This window comes from Caloenas nicobarica, chromosome 5 (assembly GCF_036013445.1).
Source record: "Caloenas nicobarica isolate bCalNic1 chromosome 5, bCalNic1.hap1, whole genome shotgun sequence".
NCBI lineage: Eukaryota > Metazoa > Chordata > Aves > Columbiformes > Columbidae > Caloenas > Caloenas nicobarica.
This window is the reverse complement of record NC_088249.1, coordinates 26,864,809-26,881,938: the sequence shown is the minus strand read 5'-3', so window position 1 is coordinate 26,881,938 and position 17,130 is coordinate 26,864,809. Positions and strand designations below refer to the sequence as shown.

At 49.7% G+C, this 17,130-nt stretch overlaps 1 protein-coding gene across 1 annotated transcript; it reads right to left on the bottom strand.

Moving 5' to 3' along the window:
* Positions 1 to 2,510: 2,510 nt before the first annotated feature.
* NFKBIA (NFKB inhibitor alpha) lies at positions 2,511 to 6,220 on the bottom strand. Its single transcript, XM_065636001.1, has 6 exons — positions 5,835 to 6,220; positions 5,405 to 5,513; positions 4,714 to 4,924; positions 4,134 to 4,222; positions 3,757 to 4,017; positions 2,511 to 3,244 (listed from the first exon to the last, which is right to left on the bottom strand). Exons 1-6 carry the CDS (start codon positions 6,113 to 6,115, stop codon positions 3,197 to 3,199), a joined length of 999 nt encoding a protein of 332 aa, XP_065492073.1. The 5' UTR covers positions 6,116 to 6,220; the 3' UTR covers positions 2,511 to 3,196.
* Between the last annotated feature and the right edge of the window lie 10,910 nt (positions 6,221 to 17,130).

Genomic DNA, 17,130 nt, shown 5'->3' with positions numbered 1-17,130 from the left:
TCACAGGACCTTGATCTGCAGCAGCATGGCTGCTCTTGAAGCTTGCTGACCCACCCAGGGCAGGTGACAAAGATGCTGGGAGAGAATTCTGAACCCTGGGCCAGCACAGGGATGCATTGGCAGGAGCTGAGGCAAGGACGTGGACAAGCAAGAACAGACTGGCATGCTCTGCTAATAGTAGCTGTGGCAAAGGAAAAAGTGATGCTGGCAGAATAAATGCGTGAGGAGTTCTTTCTCAGAGTCCTGCAAATGGAACCATGTCACGTATCCACCAGAGTGTCAAGAGGGAAGCACCAAAACCACTCAAAAGATCTTTCTAAAGGCATAGGTGTGGAAAAGGGTGGACATGAAGCAGTTCAGAGCACGTATTTGAAACTAGGGGTGGCGGGGGGTGACCTGCAGTGGGCAATCTTGTATCATCAAGTGAACAGGCAAAGTTCTGCCATGAATAACCCCACGTTTGCAATGCACAAGTACATAGCATACCCCAACCTATTTTTCTAACAAACACAGATTCTAGCATTAATCTCTGTCCTACTTGGTTTGCCTGTGGTTCCCCCACATACGATATTCGGTTACTTTTGCATGACTGGTAGAGGCAAACAATAGGATAACCAGCCTGAGGTACCTGGGCAATGATTTGTTTAGCTGCAAAACTTCCTTGTACACTGAAGCATTTGCTTAATTTATTAAGTCATTAAAGAATTCTTGCAAGATTATAGCAGCACCTTGCTAAGATACTGTTTGTCTAAACGTTGCAATGGGCAGCAGAGAATGTACCGCTGCCTCCGAAACTACTCAGCCAACGTGGTACTACTGATAACTGCACTTTCCTCCCTCCCTCTGGCCTTCGAATAAGAAGTATTTGCATTCAGATGGTATCTATTTAAATATTTGCATACCAGGTCCAGCCATACCCAAGTACTTCCAGAACTCTGATATGTATAGCTGGTGAATGCCTCCACGGGGCCTTGACAGCATTTCTAGCTACTGTTTTGCAAGGGGGAAAACCACAGTGTAGCCAGTGAGAGGAACATCGCGTTTTCTGTGTCCAGCCATGGCAACATCATGGTTAGTCACGAAAGGCAGAAAGTCACTCAGGATTGTTTGCTGGTGAAAAACCTGTAGCAGCAGCGGATACCCCTCCTCCCCGTCCCCATCCCCAGCTGAGGTTTAGCGGCTGTTCGGAGTGCAGAGTGAGGCCCTGAGAAGGAGAGTTTGGCAGATTCTCACCCAGCCTCACACCTGGAACACTTTGCAGGTTTGCAATGCAAGCATGGCCCTGTCCGCCAGAAGGAAGTTTCAGCGCATACGCCTGGGCTATGCTCATGCAATGAGAGTGGAAGGGAAATAAAAATGACTCATTAGGACAATTTTATATAATCCTTTCCACAATGGCCTTTGGCTCCCATGCAAATTAGGAGGCACCCAGCTCTTCCTCATACCAGAGCCCTCCTTAGAGCAGGTGGTGTGTGTCAAGAACCCCTTTGGAAGTGCAGGGCGGAAAAGTGAATGGGTGTCCCTGTGCAACCTGGAGCCATGCCCTTCTCCAGCAGCCCCAGCCAGGCCAGGTGCGAGCAGCACACAAGTCCCCTGGCCAGCACTCCTGGGAGAGCTCGGTCCTGCATCAGCAGCTCTGCTGCACCCCATCCGTGTCCAGGGGGTTATGGCACAGGAGGAACGGGGCACAGCCACCCTCCATGCAACCCATCCTTTACATTGGTCACACAACATGCTAAAATCTGTGGCTAAAATTAGTCCTGTGCTGCGACACACTGCCAACAGATAATCAGGTGCAGGTGAGGATGTGAGAAAAGTGATTCTGCCTGCCTGAATGCTGGAGAGAAACATGCAGGAATAACAGAAGTGGGTTAAAACCACATCCTCCACCGCTGTAAATTGGATGAGAAGAGCTGTAGCTCCCACAGTGGGGGAGGAGGGGAGGCCCCGTGCCTGAATTTCAGGAGTGGAAGGCAGCAGCACGTGTTCCTGGGCGTGCGCTCCCTCTTCCCGTGGAAATCCCCTTTGGAAAATCCAAAGGTGTCCGAGTTCAAACTGGAGCTGGGCCGGGTGATAATGAGAGGGTGGGTGGGTGGGTGGGTGCGGGGCCCCGCTGCAAACCTCCAGCCTCCCCCCGGCATGAGCTGCAGGCAGCTGGAACAAAAGGTGCACGGAGGGTGGGTGGGTGGGGGCTGTCACAGCCGGCCTCAAAACCCGTCTCTGTCGGCTGGGTGCTTGGGTGACAGAGGGGGAACCCCAGCCCCCCAACCTGCCTGCCACAATGGGCACGGGAAACGACACCTACGTCTGCTTCCAAAATTAGCTGCAGCGGAAGGGCTGAGAGCTGCTTCGATGTCTTACCACTGCTGAGGTGAACCACCCAAAACCCCAAGCCTGTGACCCTATTGGTCTCCTAGGTGTAAAATGTTTCTTAAAAAGCAAACAAAGTGGATTTCCATGTATCTCAGGTCAACGAGACACACAATGAACCATTTCAGAGACCAAGTACAGTAATCTGACTTTTTTTAATAAATACATATCTCACATGTACCAAAATAATTATAAACAAAAATATACAGTATTTACACAATATACAATTGCTAAAAAGTGTAGCAATTATGACACACATGGTGTGAAACACAGAGTTTCCAATGCCCACAGTTAACATCATTGCTACTTGCTCCTAACATCCAGGTCACCAGTCCCTTGGTTTGACTCCTCCACCTGGGATGCCCACTGAGAGCAGCTGCGGTTGGTCAGTAAGGCCAGGGAGCCCCCCCAGCCCAATGCAAGTGAACACAGAGTCTCCGAGGGGATGGCGTGCTGCTTTGAGCCTGCCCAGCCACACCAGGACACATGCTCCTCATGGTGCTTAATGCCACAAGATAGCTCTTTGCAACTCGCTGGCTGGATGTGTTGTCTGTTACCTTCGTTGGGTTGAGAAAGCTGGATATGTGGCTCTCTACCAGGTGGTGTGAACAATCGCAGATCTCTACTGATGTTACACAGCCCACTCCTGTTTTTAAACACAGGCCAGAACCTGGAACCATCCTGTTACAATTACATGCTCCTTGCAGGGCAGTGTAGTATCTTCCTCCTGTTTTTTCCCTCCACATTGCGACTTTCTTTTCCAATGAAGAAAGTCCTCTCTCTGTACATATGTACACAGTCACTCCTTTTAACAGAAAGCTCTGCTTTAAAATGCCAGCTGTCTTCCTCCAATACGGCAGTCATCATATATAAGCTGCAAGAAAAAACAAAAGGCTGTTAATGCAAAACTCTTACTGCTAGTATCATATCCACTCTGGGATAACTGCCAAATTCTGCATGCCCTGACTTCGGCAGTGTATACAATTTCTACACTGAAATGGTTACATTTGCCATTTAACAGGACTGAGAACATTAGAAAAACAAATGCTAGGGAGGAGAAAACCACTCATTAACTTTAATTTTATCTCATGAGTTTCCGTAGGTGTCAGCAACAGAATGGTGTTCAGACAACCATGTTGTGTGAAGTTAACCTCTGTTCCCTCATGTTATTTTTTACATTTTATTCTTAAATTTATTCTATTTATATGCTTGCCCCAACTGCCATCTTGCTGATAGCTGATAGCATTGCCGTACTTGATGGGCTATTTATACCCTTTTTTACACAGGTAGAGGTCACTGGAGCATGTCATCAGAGCAACACCACCAAAAAAAATACAAAGGGCAGGATTTTCCCCTTCTCTTGAAAAGGTGCAAATAGGTACTTACTTCATCCTCTGTGAATTCAGGCTCCGATTCACTGCTTTCCTCATCCTCACTTTCTGGCAACATCTGTAGGTCAGCTGTGGTCAGCTGCTTCAGCTGTTCCTGTATGCTGGAGTTTTCTCTTCCCCACGTGAGCTGATAGGGGGAATAGCCCTGGTAGGTCACTTTGTTCACGTCCGCCCCATGTTTCACCAGAAGCGACACCAGGTCAGAATTCTGCAGGTCGACAGCCAAATGTAGCGCTGTTCTGCCATTGCATGGCTCCTGTGTAAAAACAACACAAGGTTTGGCATGTTAAAGAGAGCCAGTCAGTGCCAGACCCATTGATTTTTACGACTACCCAGCCCTGCTTGGTTAAATTCGCGGTATACATTACATACCTGAGCATTTACATCTGCTCCCAAGGACAGCAAGTATTCAACAATAGCCAGGTATCCTTGAATGGATGCCAAATGGAGACATGTATGTCCTGCAAAACACAAATGGAGGGAAAATTTGAGTAAGTCTAACCTCATGCCCTATCATTCAGTTAAAGTCAAGATGATAGAACAGGACAATATCTAAGTCTCCAATTCACCCACGGCAAAAGGGTGTTTTCCAGAAGAGCTTTCCAGCTTCCAGTAAGTATGAATAACAGGGCTGGATTTTGGAAAGATTTCTTAGAGGCTTAATTCCAGTGTATGACTGCAACTTACTGCAACCAAAAAAAAAGTAGCACTGCAAAAGTACTCACTAAAAATGCAAAATTCAAAACCGTGAGAGCCAATAACCAACAGTGAGGAGGCCTACAAGACAGCGACATTTTAAAGCTGGACACTGCTGTGCGCTTTGGCCTCCTCAACTCTCAAATGGGTATAACAATCCTTCTCCATCTCTCCAGAGATCTTTGCCCTCTATGAGACATCACACCCTACTCTCAGTACAGCACACCGATGTGGATGTACAGCAGCGTGCCCGTACCGTTGTAGTTGGTTGCCTGCAGGACAGCGAGGAGGTGGTGCGGCTGGCAGTACTGCGTGAGGACGCTGACGCTCCTGAGGGAGCCCTGCTGGCAGGCAATGTGCAGGGGGGTATTTCCTCGGAAGTCCCTGATTTCCAGGTCGCATCCGGCCTTCAGAAGATGCTCGGCAATTTCAGGCTGATCAGTGATCACTGCCAGGTGAAGAGGAGTCTGCAGGCAAAAGAGAAAACACAGACCTGTAAGCTACGCTGCAAACTTGGCAGAAACACCTGGACAAACAGACCCCTTGACCGCTTGGTGACTTCTGTCCCCAATTAAAAATGCACGCCATAAGCTCAGTTCTTTATGCTTCCCAACACATTGTATAGTTGCCCTTTAGTCTGGAAGGGATGAACCTTCAATCCGTATGAAGGGTATCATTAACATCCCAATAAAGAGGGCTGCAACCCATTGCATCATATTTGAAAAATGCAGGCATTAAATGCCACTCTCGGGGAGAGGAAGCATTGTGCTAACTCTGGCTGGAGCCAGCTGGGGACTTTCCTGAATGTAGGCTTTGATTCAATATCCATCAATTAAAAAAAAAAAAAATTAAAAGGACATTTTCAGGGGGAGGGGGGGATTCCCCAGAGGGCTTTTGTGGGGGTGGCGGGGGCTGATCCAGATGTGGGGCTGTGGAGGTGAAAGTACCTGGCTGAGGTTGTTCTGGAAGTTCAGGAAAGCCGAGTCCCCAGCTGTCTGCCGGATCACCTCCAGGCTCAGGGCTTTTTCCTCGTGAATAATCGCCAAGTGGAGAAAACTGGAAAAAAAAAAAAAAAAAAGAAAAATTAAACGACCCACGTTGAGACTCCTAAGTTTTACGTCAAAAACCCCAAAATCCCCGCGGCGGGCAGGGGCCCGAGGCGGGGTCATGCGCGGGTGTCGCAAGCCGGGGCTTTCTGCGGCCGGGGCTTTCCGCCGCCGCGGGAGCCGCCTCTCGCTGGCGCCTCTCCAGGGACTTTCCGCCCTCCCCTCCGCGCCGCGGCCCAGCCCGGCGCCTCCTCGCCGGCAGTACATCCTGTCCCGTCCTCGCCGCGCCGTGCACCCCCTGTGTCCCCCTTAACCCTCGACCCCCACTTACGTGTCCCCATCCTCCGTCAGCTGCTGTGCCCAGGCGGGCGGTTCGCGGGGCTGCAGGCGTATGTCCTCCAGCTCCTTCACCAGCTGCCGGTACTCCTCCTCCTTCATGGAGTCCAAGCCGCTGTCGTGGCGATCGTCGAGCGGGAACCCGCCCTGACGCTCTTTCTTCGTTTGCTCGTAGCCCTCCATAACCGGCGGCTCGACGGGGCGGCGGGCGCTGATCATGGCGGCGGAGCTGCGGCTGTGCTGCGAGTGAGCGGCGGCGGCGGCGGCGCTTCGCATATACACCCCAGCGAGGGGATTTCTGCGGGGGAGGAGCCGCCGAGGACGGGAATTTCCACCCAGTCAAAGCCCGACCGACGGGTCTGGTCCTGCTCGGCGCCGCTGGCGGTGGCAGGGAGGGCGGATCAGCTCGGGCCGGCCCCTTCCCTCCCCTCCACCGCCCCTCCCGGGCGGGGGGACGAGGTCGGTCCGGGAGGCGACTTGGCGTTTTTCCACGTCAAGGGGGAAGTACTCACCTCCCCGGCGTCCCCGCCGGTACTTCCCTGCTGCGCCCGGGGCGGCTGCCCCTTGCTGGCTTTTCCGGGGGGCTTTCCCTGCCCTGCCCGGTTGTGGGGCTCCCGATGCCCCTTCCCGAGCAGGGCAGCGGGTGTGCGCACCGGCGCGGGGTCCCGTTGCGTGCTGCCGGGGTCCTTGGCCAGGGCAGGGTCCCCCGACACTGCAGGGTCCCATTGCATGCTGCAGGGGCCCCTTGCACACCACGGGGGTCTCTGCACCAGGGTCCCCTTGCACGCAGGGCACCACCCGCACATGCTGGGCGCTGCTGGCCTTGACTGCAGCCTGCATCCCCCCTGACTTCCTACCAGCTTGCTGTTTGGTAACAGGGGCTGTGGGATGTCTCAGGCCAGAAGGCCAATCCATAAGCGTACAAAGTTGTCGTGATCACACTCGTAGAAGCTCCACCACGCATGAGGTGCGGTGTAGCATGGCAGCTCTCCCCCAAGGCCCTCATCGGCACAATGACAGATCCCTGATCCTGCAGGAATCATTTTGAGGGACAACCTTAGGAGTCTTTAACAAGGGCTCATTTAACAAGCGGAAACAGACTTCGTAGCCACCCCAGCGTAGCGAGGTCCTCTTCAAAGTTTGGGAATCCAAACACCACTAATAGTGATGCAACTCCATCAGCACACTGCGTGTCTGCCCCGCTGTTGCAGAGGGCTTACTGCTTTTTGGAGAGATTCAGATAGTATTGCACATGACTGGTGTTACACTGTCACAATGCCTGCAAGTGTGCATGTCCTGCCTCAGCATTTAAAGGATTTTGCATCTTTGCTGTGGAAGTTTTCACTCAGTTTCAGTGCAGTGGGATCAGCAATGAACAGGCAATTCCTGTGCCACTCCTGTACACCCAGTTCTGGTCCAGGACTAAACAGGCCTCTTTTAAAATGTACGTATCAGTAAAGAAACACACCTTTTTAGGAAGAAATTATGTCTTCTGCCATTATTCTGACCTTCTCCAGCCATTCCTAATGAATTTTTTTCTGCTCCTTTTTACTGCCATCGTGCCATTGATGTGTAATGAAAACTGGATAAATGCAGGCTCCTACATGGATAAAAGGCATTGTCTGTGGGGCTGACGGTGCTGAATTTTTCCCTGGTGAATTTTTTGCTTCTACTTCTCAGATGTGGGGGATTCCCATGGAGAATTTCTCTTGTCTTGCAATTATTGCTGGCCTCGCTGAGTAACAGTGTCTGTGCTTTTTTCCTTTTGTCATTTTCCCATGGGATGGCATCCCTTTGAACAAGAACTTATGAGAAAATCCAAAGATGAAAGAGGGAACCAGAGGAGAGGGAGAATGCCTAACTTCCTATGAGCAGATGTTCCTGATTTTCAGCCCAGCTGTGCCATTCCTGGACTTTTTTTCTTTATTCATCACTTGGCCTGGGACAACCCGCTGGTGCTTTTGGGCAGGTTTACAAAAAAGTCATACAACTCTTTCTTTTATAGGTTAAGGGTTATGAAAGTTTTGTGAGCTTCTTGAAACAGTTTCCCCTTTTTCATGTAAATTGGCAGGGGAAATTTAATTAACAAATGAATCTCCTCCTACCTGTTTCCCTGCAAAAAGGGAAAGCAAGCTCCTGCTCTGACTGGCAAGGGAGTCAAGACCAGCCAAGACCACACTGCCTCTGGTTGGGGTTTTGCTAGAACCACACAGAAATTAAACCTTAAAACTTCCCATCCTTGCTGCAGTGGCTGGAAACAGAGTTCAGCAAAGCAAGTTCTTTGCTTCCTTCTAAAAGTGACCTCCAGCTGCTGTCAAAGGCGAACGTGGGACTATTTTTAGCGAGCATTTGCCGGCAGAAACCTCTTTTCAGAAGCACGCGAGATGCTTTTCTTTTGTGTGTGTTTTAACTCGGCGGTACTGCAGTCAGTTGTAGGTGGCGGAAAGGAGATGGAAAATGATTTCTGGATGGAAAGTTGTGCCGAGGCCAGCCCACTTCCTGCCCCAGGGACATGCTGCCACCCTGCAGCTGCTCTGCAGCGCAGCCCAGGGCATCAGGGGGGGCCCAGACATGGCCCATCACCCCTGGGTGTTAGTCAGCCAAAAGCATGGATTGAGAAGGGATTCAACCCTAAACCCTGATCCACATAGTAGCAGCTAGCCACAGATGCAGGAGAAGCGGAACCCTTGTTAACATTAAAACAAATAAAGCTGCTGTCCTCCCTGTGACCCCTCACAGCTAACAAGGTCATTGTACAATATTTGCCTAGAGGGATGGCATAGAGAAGATGGTATAAAGCAAAGGTTTTGAAGGTCGTTGATGCTGCTTTTTTGCTACTGAGGTACCGTCCTTTTTTTTTTTGAAAAGTCACACATTCTAGCAGATCTTTAATACCGTTTTCTACATGGTCCACAACAGAAAAAGAATATAAAGAAACAAACTCAGCTTTTGGATATACAGGTTTTTTATGTGGTGTGGGGCCTATCACAACTCTGATTCCCTACCTGGCCTCTCACCCAGGTGTTGCAAATCTGGGAGGCTGGGACATGGAGCAGCGTTACCTGCCCAGGGACAGGCGTTAGCCCTGCTGAAACAGCAGCAAAACCTCATGAACGCTGCAGTTATCTGTGCCAAACTGAACCCTCTTTGTTTTCTTGTGTATTCTGGTTTAATACCTCTGCTGTGTCTCCATTAATTTCACAGGAGTGTTGTTTATGCTCATCAGCTTGAAGGGAGATTAACGTTCTCCACATTTTTTTATTTGGGGTTATGTTAATAGTCTCCGCAGCCTGGTCCAGCAAGCACTTCAAGACCAAGAGAATACCTAAAAGATACTTTACCAGTGTAAAAAGGCTGTGACCAGAAGAGGTGGTTTTGCACCTGATACCTAAGGGCTAGATTTTGCAAAAGCCTCCTCCACTCTTGATGCCCTGAGCACTCAATTGACAGGACTGTGGGGCTGCAGGGATGAGATGTTTGTTTTTATTCTACCTTGCAGAAAGCAGCTGGCAGGGCTCCGAGAAGCTGCCTTGCGTGCCTGAATACTGAAAAGGGGCAGTAGGGTTTTAATCGGTTTTTAAAGTACATGAAAGATTCTCGTGCTGCTTCCTCCAGCAAACACATTAAACTGTAATTTCCTGATTGCCGCACTAATCATGAGAACCGTCTAGTGCTGTCGCTGTGGTGCTGTTGATTTACTAGAGCTGGTCTCTCAACTTCACCCTTTTGTGACTGCTGCTGCTGCTGCTGCTGCAGATACCTATTAACTGTTTTGTCCTGTTTAATCTCGAGGACTATGCATGGCTTGCAGTAACCGAACCAGGAAGGGTGGTTCACGACAGCCAGCAGGATCTTGGCTCAGGCTGTTAAAACCAAAAGCAAATCAGTGAAGTGAGCCTGCTGTCTGCATGTGTATGCACACGTGCAGGTACCCCTTTGGAATAGGACTCCGGTTTGTTGCTCTGAAAGACTGAGGACTTTGCTAGTGTGATGGAAGCCAGGGAACACTTAACCTTGTAATTCTGATAACATTTTGCAATTGAGATCAGCATTATCTGAGGCTTCTATTTATAGCTGCTGTAGAGGTAAGAACCAAGCAGCTCCAAACAATCAGCCCAGTGGTAAACAAGGAAAACAAATTTTCCTCCTGCTTTCTAATAATAATATGACTGTTACTAATTTGAAAGCTTGGGAAAAAAATGGCCAAATGAGAAGAAGAAAAGTTAAGCCAAGTCCATTTTTGGCAGCCAGGATGAGGGCTGACAGTGTTGCACATGCCTTGTGGCCGGTGTCCCTACCTCCTCAAACCTTGTCATCAAAGGCTATCATGGGATAGTCAGATACTCAAAAAAGTAGTGTGGTAGATGCAGCAGGAAGCATTTCTCCACCTTATTTGAGCTGATATAATATCCAAGCAAACAGTGCATGGGTAATTTTTGGCATGTAAAGCCAAGGTCCAAATGAAGACATCTAAAATTCTATCCACGTCCCACAGATACAGAAATGGACTTAACTAGGGTGTCCTGGCCAAAGTCTAATGGACCTAGATTTCTGGCTGGCTACACTAGTCTCTGGTTCTATTTTTAGAATGCAGCTTATTTTTGGCATCTCTTAAACTGATGTATTGCATCGCTGGGAAGATCTGCATTTCTCTGTGTGAACTGTGGGCTGTTTATATATCAATTAGCTGCATGTCTGGAGATCCTTAGGGATGAGATGTACCATATCAATTGAAACTGCTTTTATTGTTATGCCTTAAGGGTAAATATAGGACAAGTCATTTGAAATTGGCTACCACTTGGAAGACAAGTTTTCTGTCATTCCCATTTCTCAAGTGGAAATTTTGTTAAAGCATGTTGCTTGCAAAGCTTTAAGCTGATGCTTGCTGCCTCACGCAGCAAAGCTTGCTGCCACATGCATTTCATGTGGGGAACAAGAGACTTGGGCTGGGGGAAGAGAGGCAGGGACAGGTTTCTAGACTTTGTTGTACAGCTTTCCCTTCAGCAATATGAATAACGTTGCTCCCCATCAGTACAGTCCCCTCTGTGGTTGCAGACAGAGTGGAAGCACCTGACAGGGAAAATATTAACTGGGAGCGCACTAATAATTAAAAAGGGACTTTCCCCCTGCAGGCAGCTGTGACATTTGGTAATGTTACAGTCTCTAGTTCTTCCCAGCAAGTAGGGATCTTGCAAAGGTGGAGTGAACAGCACGGCGGGACTGTGCAGAAAACCGCGGCAGTGAGGATTCGGGAGGGAGAGCTCGGCCAGGCAGAGGGTGATGGCAGGCCGCCAGCGGGGCCCTGCTACGGTGGCAGCTGCTTCTCCATGGATTACAGATCCAGAAGTTCAAAGCTGGATTTGGATACAAATTTCCCTGCACTACTAGATAGTATTTTGAGCAAGCTAAAGACCTGAACTGGGTTGCGCTGGGCCGTGCGAGCAGGAGGCTGCTCACGGAGCAGTCTGAGCCTGCTGCAGCAGACAGGCACACGACAGGCCTTAATTAGAAGCTGAACTGCGTGTGGCCCCAGGGATTTCCCTGGGGACGGATGTGGCAAACACAGAGGCTAATGCACCGAGTGCTGTAGCTGTGTGCCTGTGATAGCAGGGGAGCTGCCAGCGGAGGAAGCAGGAAATACTAGACAATACTAAGAGCATAATCCTCAGAGAAAAAAAAAAAACACAACACACAACCAAAACCAAAAAACAGAAGATGAACTTTGGGCTGGGTGCTTCCTGCAAAAGCCCTGGGACTGCTAGCTGAGAGACTGTCTGGAAGTTGGCTCCTCCTGTGCACACCTTCCTTGGAGGAAGGCAGGCTCTCTGCTCTTTATCTTGGTGAAAGTCCTTTGGAACCCCAAAGCCCTGCAGATCGCATGGCTCTGGGAGGGTTAACCCCAGTCTGCCCCCCACAAGTTGCCTGAGGCTGACCACGCGTGTCAGCAGAGGCTGCTGCCGAGATAGTGCTAAGGGAGGCTTGGCTTCAAGTGTCCGTCAGGGCACCCCGGCACTCTGCTCAAGAAGTTCCTAAGGCTTTAACATCGGGTTTTTTCCAGAATAGTTGTGGGCTGGGGTGGGACCTGGAGCGCTGGCTGTGCTGGCACGGAGCGTATACAGCGTTGCCAAGGGCTGGATGTGCTTCTGGTGCCACGTCCTGGTCTGGCCCATCCTTCCTCTACCTGTACAAATGGCTGTTTCTGAGTGGGGCTGCAGTGCCATGGGTGGCTCAGTTATCCTTTGCAGGAGAACAAACTGAGAGGAGAACTCCAAGGGACAGCAAAGAGCTAGGCTGCTTTTATAGGGGTGTTAGGTGAGCTCTGATTTACAGACTGAGAGAGGTTAAAGGCAGGCTCCGGGGGGTTAAATGCAGAGTCTTCCAAGCTCCACACATCCTGTGCTCTGCATGCTCCTGGTATTACCGTGCACTCCCTAGATGCAGGTTCTCCAGACTGGTTTTTAATCACAGAATCGTAGAATGGTTTGGGTTGGAAGAAACCTTCAAAGGTCATCTAGTCCAACCCCCCTGCAATGAGCAGGGACATTTTCAACTAGACCAGGTTGCTCAGAGCCCCATCCAGCCTGGCCTTGAATGTTTCCAGGGATAGGGCATCTACCACCTCTCTGGGCAAACTCTTCCCGTGTTTTACCACCCTCACTGTAAAAAATAAAAATCTAATTAATAAAAACCTAATTTCCTTGCACTGCTCTTACTCCCTCATATTCCTGTTTATTTTCATGCAGACAGCTGCTCACTCCGAGTATGACCTCTCCTGGGCCAGGTAATGGCCAGCAGCGAGTTCGGGACCACTGTTGCCTGAGGGAACTGGGGAGCAAGCACTGCTTCACCTCTGCCCCCCACACTGGTGGGGTGGCCATTTCTGCTGGTCCTGCACTACCTGAGCTGCACGTAGTAAAGGGGAACTGGAAGCAGCAGTACGTGTTTCAGAGGGCGCTGGGACTGGTGATTCATTACTGGAGCCACGTTGGGAAGGAAGAGGGAGCAGATGGAGACGGCATGCAGATTTCCCAGCCTGGACGGAGTTTAAATTTATCTCCAAGGCTGCATCCGTTCCTGGGATGATTTCCCATTTAGCATATGTCTTTTTGGGCTCCAATTTCTTCAGATTTCGTGGGCGTTGTTTACAAACTTATGGCTGTGGTGTTTCCCAGACAGAAATATCTCTCCAGGATAAGCTCCTGCCTTTCTTGGACAGATGGTTTGTGCGCAGGCAGTAAAGTCAGTTCTTCTGTGAACTCCCTGTCCAGTGTGTGAGCTGTGGTGACGTCTGGAGGGCCTGCCCACGGCATAGTCCTGGTGGCACACAGCGCTGGCCTTCCCTTGATGTCCGGGAACCCTGGACAAATGGGGAAGAGGTAATCCTCAAGTTCTTTCCAGACCAAATTTCTGAGCATGGAAAATTATAACTTGCTTGGGAAAATCCTGACCTCTAGCAACACAGACTTACGGCCAGGGGTTTGGTTTTATGCTTGAGACGGGAAGATTCATGGGGGCTCTGAAACACATTTGTGGGAAAGCCAGCAAGGGAAGTGAGATGTGAGGAGGCAATTTTCCCCAAAGCACTGCAGAGAAGCTCTGTTGGTCTCTCTTTGAAACGAGTGTTTGACAGTCACACTATTTAATTGTACTTCTTTCTGCATCTACAGACATGAACCCTTTTCTTGGCTACTTCCCCTGCCTCCCAAAGCCCAGCACCCCACTCTGGCCATCGCAGCTACCTCCTGTTCTTTGTCCCAGCAGACCTGGGAGGTAGAAGGCATCGCAATCAAAGTATCCTCATCTCCCAGGAGCCTACAGGAACCCGACCCCTTGCAGGACTCAGCTGGCTGTACCATTATCTTGTGTCTCACCCTCTGTGTATATACAGCAACACCATGTCCATCATATTATATTCCTGTCTTCCATTCTAAGGAGAGTCCTCACTTGTCTGCTGTTCCTGTTGTGGTGGTGTTACTCAGTGTGTGCATCTGTCCTACTGGCACTTCTGTGATCTGAGCTCTGCCCAAGACAGCCTCCTGGGCTGCTTGGCAAAGCTGTGTGCCCATGCGATCCTGCACTTCTGTAAGACATCTGGGATATGTGTGACTGATTAGCTAGTGAGTAATGAACAGCAAAAGGGCGTCTGTGGGTTGTGTGCATGAGATACCCTCTCCTACCCTTGCTAGCGAGCAGCATCAAGCCCCTGTCACCTCAAGGCCATCCAGGCTGCATGACCAAGGAGAAGGCTGATCCATCCCGCATGAGGCTGAGCAGCAGCTCCCCGCTTTCTGGGCTGGGGATGCCATCCCCTCGTCTGCCCTTAGGTCTGGGAACCACCTGCAGGTATCTGTGACTCCTTCCATATGTTTGGCTTAGCTGATTTCAAATGACAACTTATGGTAGAATTAAAACCAAACCAGATCAGTCAGTTTCAGGCACAGCACTCCTGTATCCCTTACTAACTTCCCTCAGCTGCCTCATCTAGAGGCATTTGATAAACATTACTTTGATGCTACGAGTCCCAGGGAGCACAACAGAGACCTCGTAGCTGGAGGAAGCTGTTGATGGCAGGGAAGCAGGCATGAGTACACTCTTCCTGCTGGAGCAGCAGTCTGCTCATTTGGGCTTTTCCAAGCAGCCCCAAGTGGGAAAACTTTAACATCAGCTCTGGGTTCTCTGGCTTTTCTTATGTTGGCACGGTGCTGTGTGGGCAGAGCCTTCTTACCTGTGTCACTCCAAATTTGGGAGGGGTTACAGGGTGGGGTATGCAGCTCCTTTCCCCCTGTGCTTGCCTGCAGGATGATGCTGAGAGCTTGACCATTGCACGAGTCCCCGATGTGGGCAGGCCCTGCTGTGGGGCTGGGGCTCAGCCTGGGCTGGGGGAGTGGGGCTGAGCCCCTCTGTGCACGAGGGGGCAGGAGGGCAGCATAAGGGGGGGGTGGTCTTTGCTCATGGGGTGAGAGTGGGGTGTGCTTAAGAGAGTGGAGGAGGAAATACCTCAACTCACGTGGGCTGTTGTACTGCTGCCCTCACAGGTGGTACCCACTCAAGCAGAGTTTGGAAAAACCCCACTTCAGCTTGGTTTAGCTCAGTTTTATTTAACCCTGATGAAGAGAGCTGCTCTGAGGAATCATCCCACACAAGACCAGGAGTGCATTGACAGGGACAGAAAAAGTTCCCAAACAGTTCCTTTTCCTAAAGACTGTCCAGAGGGACCCAAATGCATTGTCTTACAGGAATGATGGAGCCTATGGGAGGTGGATTGGGCAGTTAAAAGCCTGTCCTTAGGAGCCCAGCTTCATACTAGTTTCAGCTGCATCATCAAAATGAGTCATTCAATAAAAACAATTAGCTGAAGAAATATCACCAAACAGTAATAATTATCCAAATGTCCTACCATCGACCACTTAGATGACTAAAGCCACACAATCAATTGTGTTAGTGAATGCTAATTCAAATCTAATAACCTTCTGGTTTATTTTATTATGGTATAAAGAATTCACCTGCAGCGTTGTGACAAGATGGGGCTGTGGAGCAGCCGAGTACTGGGGCACCTGCCTGCCCTATGGTCTCCCTGCACTTGTCCCTGGGCTGCCATCAGCACATGCAGTGTCCACCAGTCAGGATGATGAGCAGAAGCAGAGCGGTGAGATGATGTCTAGGGACCCTTTGGCTGTGCAGGTAGCAGCTTTCATGGGCTTCAGAGGGACATGTGCCCACAAAGAAATGTGATGCAGCCTCTCAGCAGGCTGTTCTCCTTTCTGTTTCCTTGCCTGAAGAGTCTCACAGAGATATAAATCTCCTAAACTTGATGACTGGGCAAAATCACACAAATACCAGAAATCCATATCATCTGCCTGAGAATAAGGGATACGGAGGGAACTCATGCTTAAAAATTATTATTACAGTTTCAGCCAAGAGCAAATCGTCCTCTGTACTCATGCTGGAAACAGAGCCTCTGGCATAGGCTTTTACTCTCTCCCCATGTCCTCACATTACCTAGGCTCTGGATACACAGGTCTTCTCTGAAGTGCTTTATGCTATGGGTGGACCATGGCACACAGTCCATTTTGTTATGTGTGGGTTTTACTTTGTTGTGTCTGGACACTGGCATAATGCTTGTCACCACAATACCTGGACAACTATAAATGATGGACATTATAGATCCAGTGGGATTCAGCTTGGTGCTGGAATTGCCCTCAGTATTCCTGCAAAGGCGCAATGAGTCCCTCCACCCCTGCTGCCAACAGGCCCACTCTTCTTAGCTAATATCTGTGGGTGCTCAGAAGACATGAGTTCAGGAAATCTTGTTTTTTATCAGCATTTCACAAAAGAAATCAGCAAAGGTACCAAGAAGGCAGCCTGCCCTGAAAACTGATGTTTGCTGTGCTATTTTCACTTCTCTGTACAAATCGTTATGTTTAGCTCTCCCCATGCTCTGCAAACGCGGGAAGGAGTGCAGGGATCGGTGACGCACTTTCGCAACATGGGGTGCCAGGGATGGCAAAAACCCAGCATCTCTGAGATGCGTGGCTGTCAGGCTGTGCTCACACCTCTTGAAGCGTTGCCCGATCTGTTGAACCACGTTGTTCCCCTTGGGTGAAAAACAGCACAGGCATCAACAGGGTGAATTCCTCCTGCTGCCCGCTATCCTTGCTATGACATTGCAGGTTTTCTAAATGGGGGTCATCATGGTGAATCACCACGACATGCTGCAGTGGGACTGGCTTGGTCACACTTGCAATCCGCACCTGCATCATGTCCGAAAGCGAGGGCAGGGGCTGCCCTGGGCAGCTGGGAACATTTGCCATCAGCTGAGGGAGCCTGGCCGTGCTGTTGGTAGCACACAGGGGCAGCAGGAGCAGCCCTTGTGCTTCAAGAACAGGGCTTCTCTGCCTGTCTGCTAGTATTAACATTCATTTGCTCTCTGAGGCAGGCTGTTTTTATTTTTTTTTTTTAGGTCATTCTGTGTAACATAATCATATTGGAGTAGAATTCTTCTACCTAATCAAATGAAACTTCATGTAGTTAGTTTGTCATTAGCATTTACTAACGAATGTGATTGTGAGGATTTAGTTTCTCACATGGTTAATAGGAAGGCATTTAGATAATTACAGCTGTCTAGTGTCTTTCCACTGCTAATCGCTTTTACTGCCTGGTTCATTGCCAGACCAGCAAGTGAAACTCTGGCATACAGTTGTGCAGGGAAACTGCTCTTGCGGTTATGCGTCGCTGTATCCATGATATGATGCTTTGTAGGTGTGAAGTCAGTTCCCAGCTCCATCCTAAGT

Bases quoted from the DNA above. Each gene is read 5' to 3' on its own strand.
- NFKBIA (XM_065636001.1), bottom strand. From the start codon at position 6,115: ATGCGAAGCGCCGCCGCCGCCGCCGCTCACTCGCAGCACAGCCGCAGC. The intron at 5,514-5,834 runs GTAAGTGGGGGT...TTTTTTTTCCAG, and splicing joins CTGACGGAGGATGGGGACAC to TTTTCTCCACTTGGCGATTA. The intron at 4,925-5,404 runs GTACTTTCACCT...TTTTGCCTGCAG, and splicing joins TCCAGAACAACCTCAGCCAG to ACTCCTCTTCACCTGGCAGT.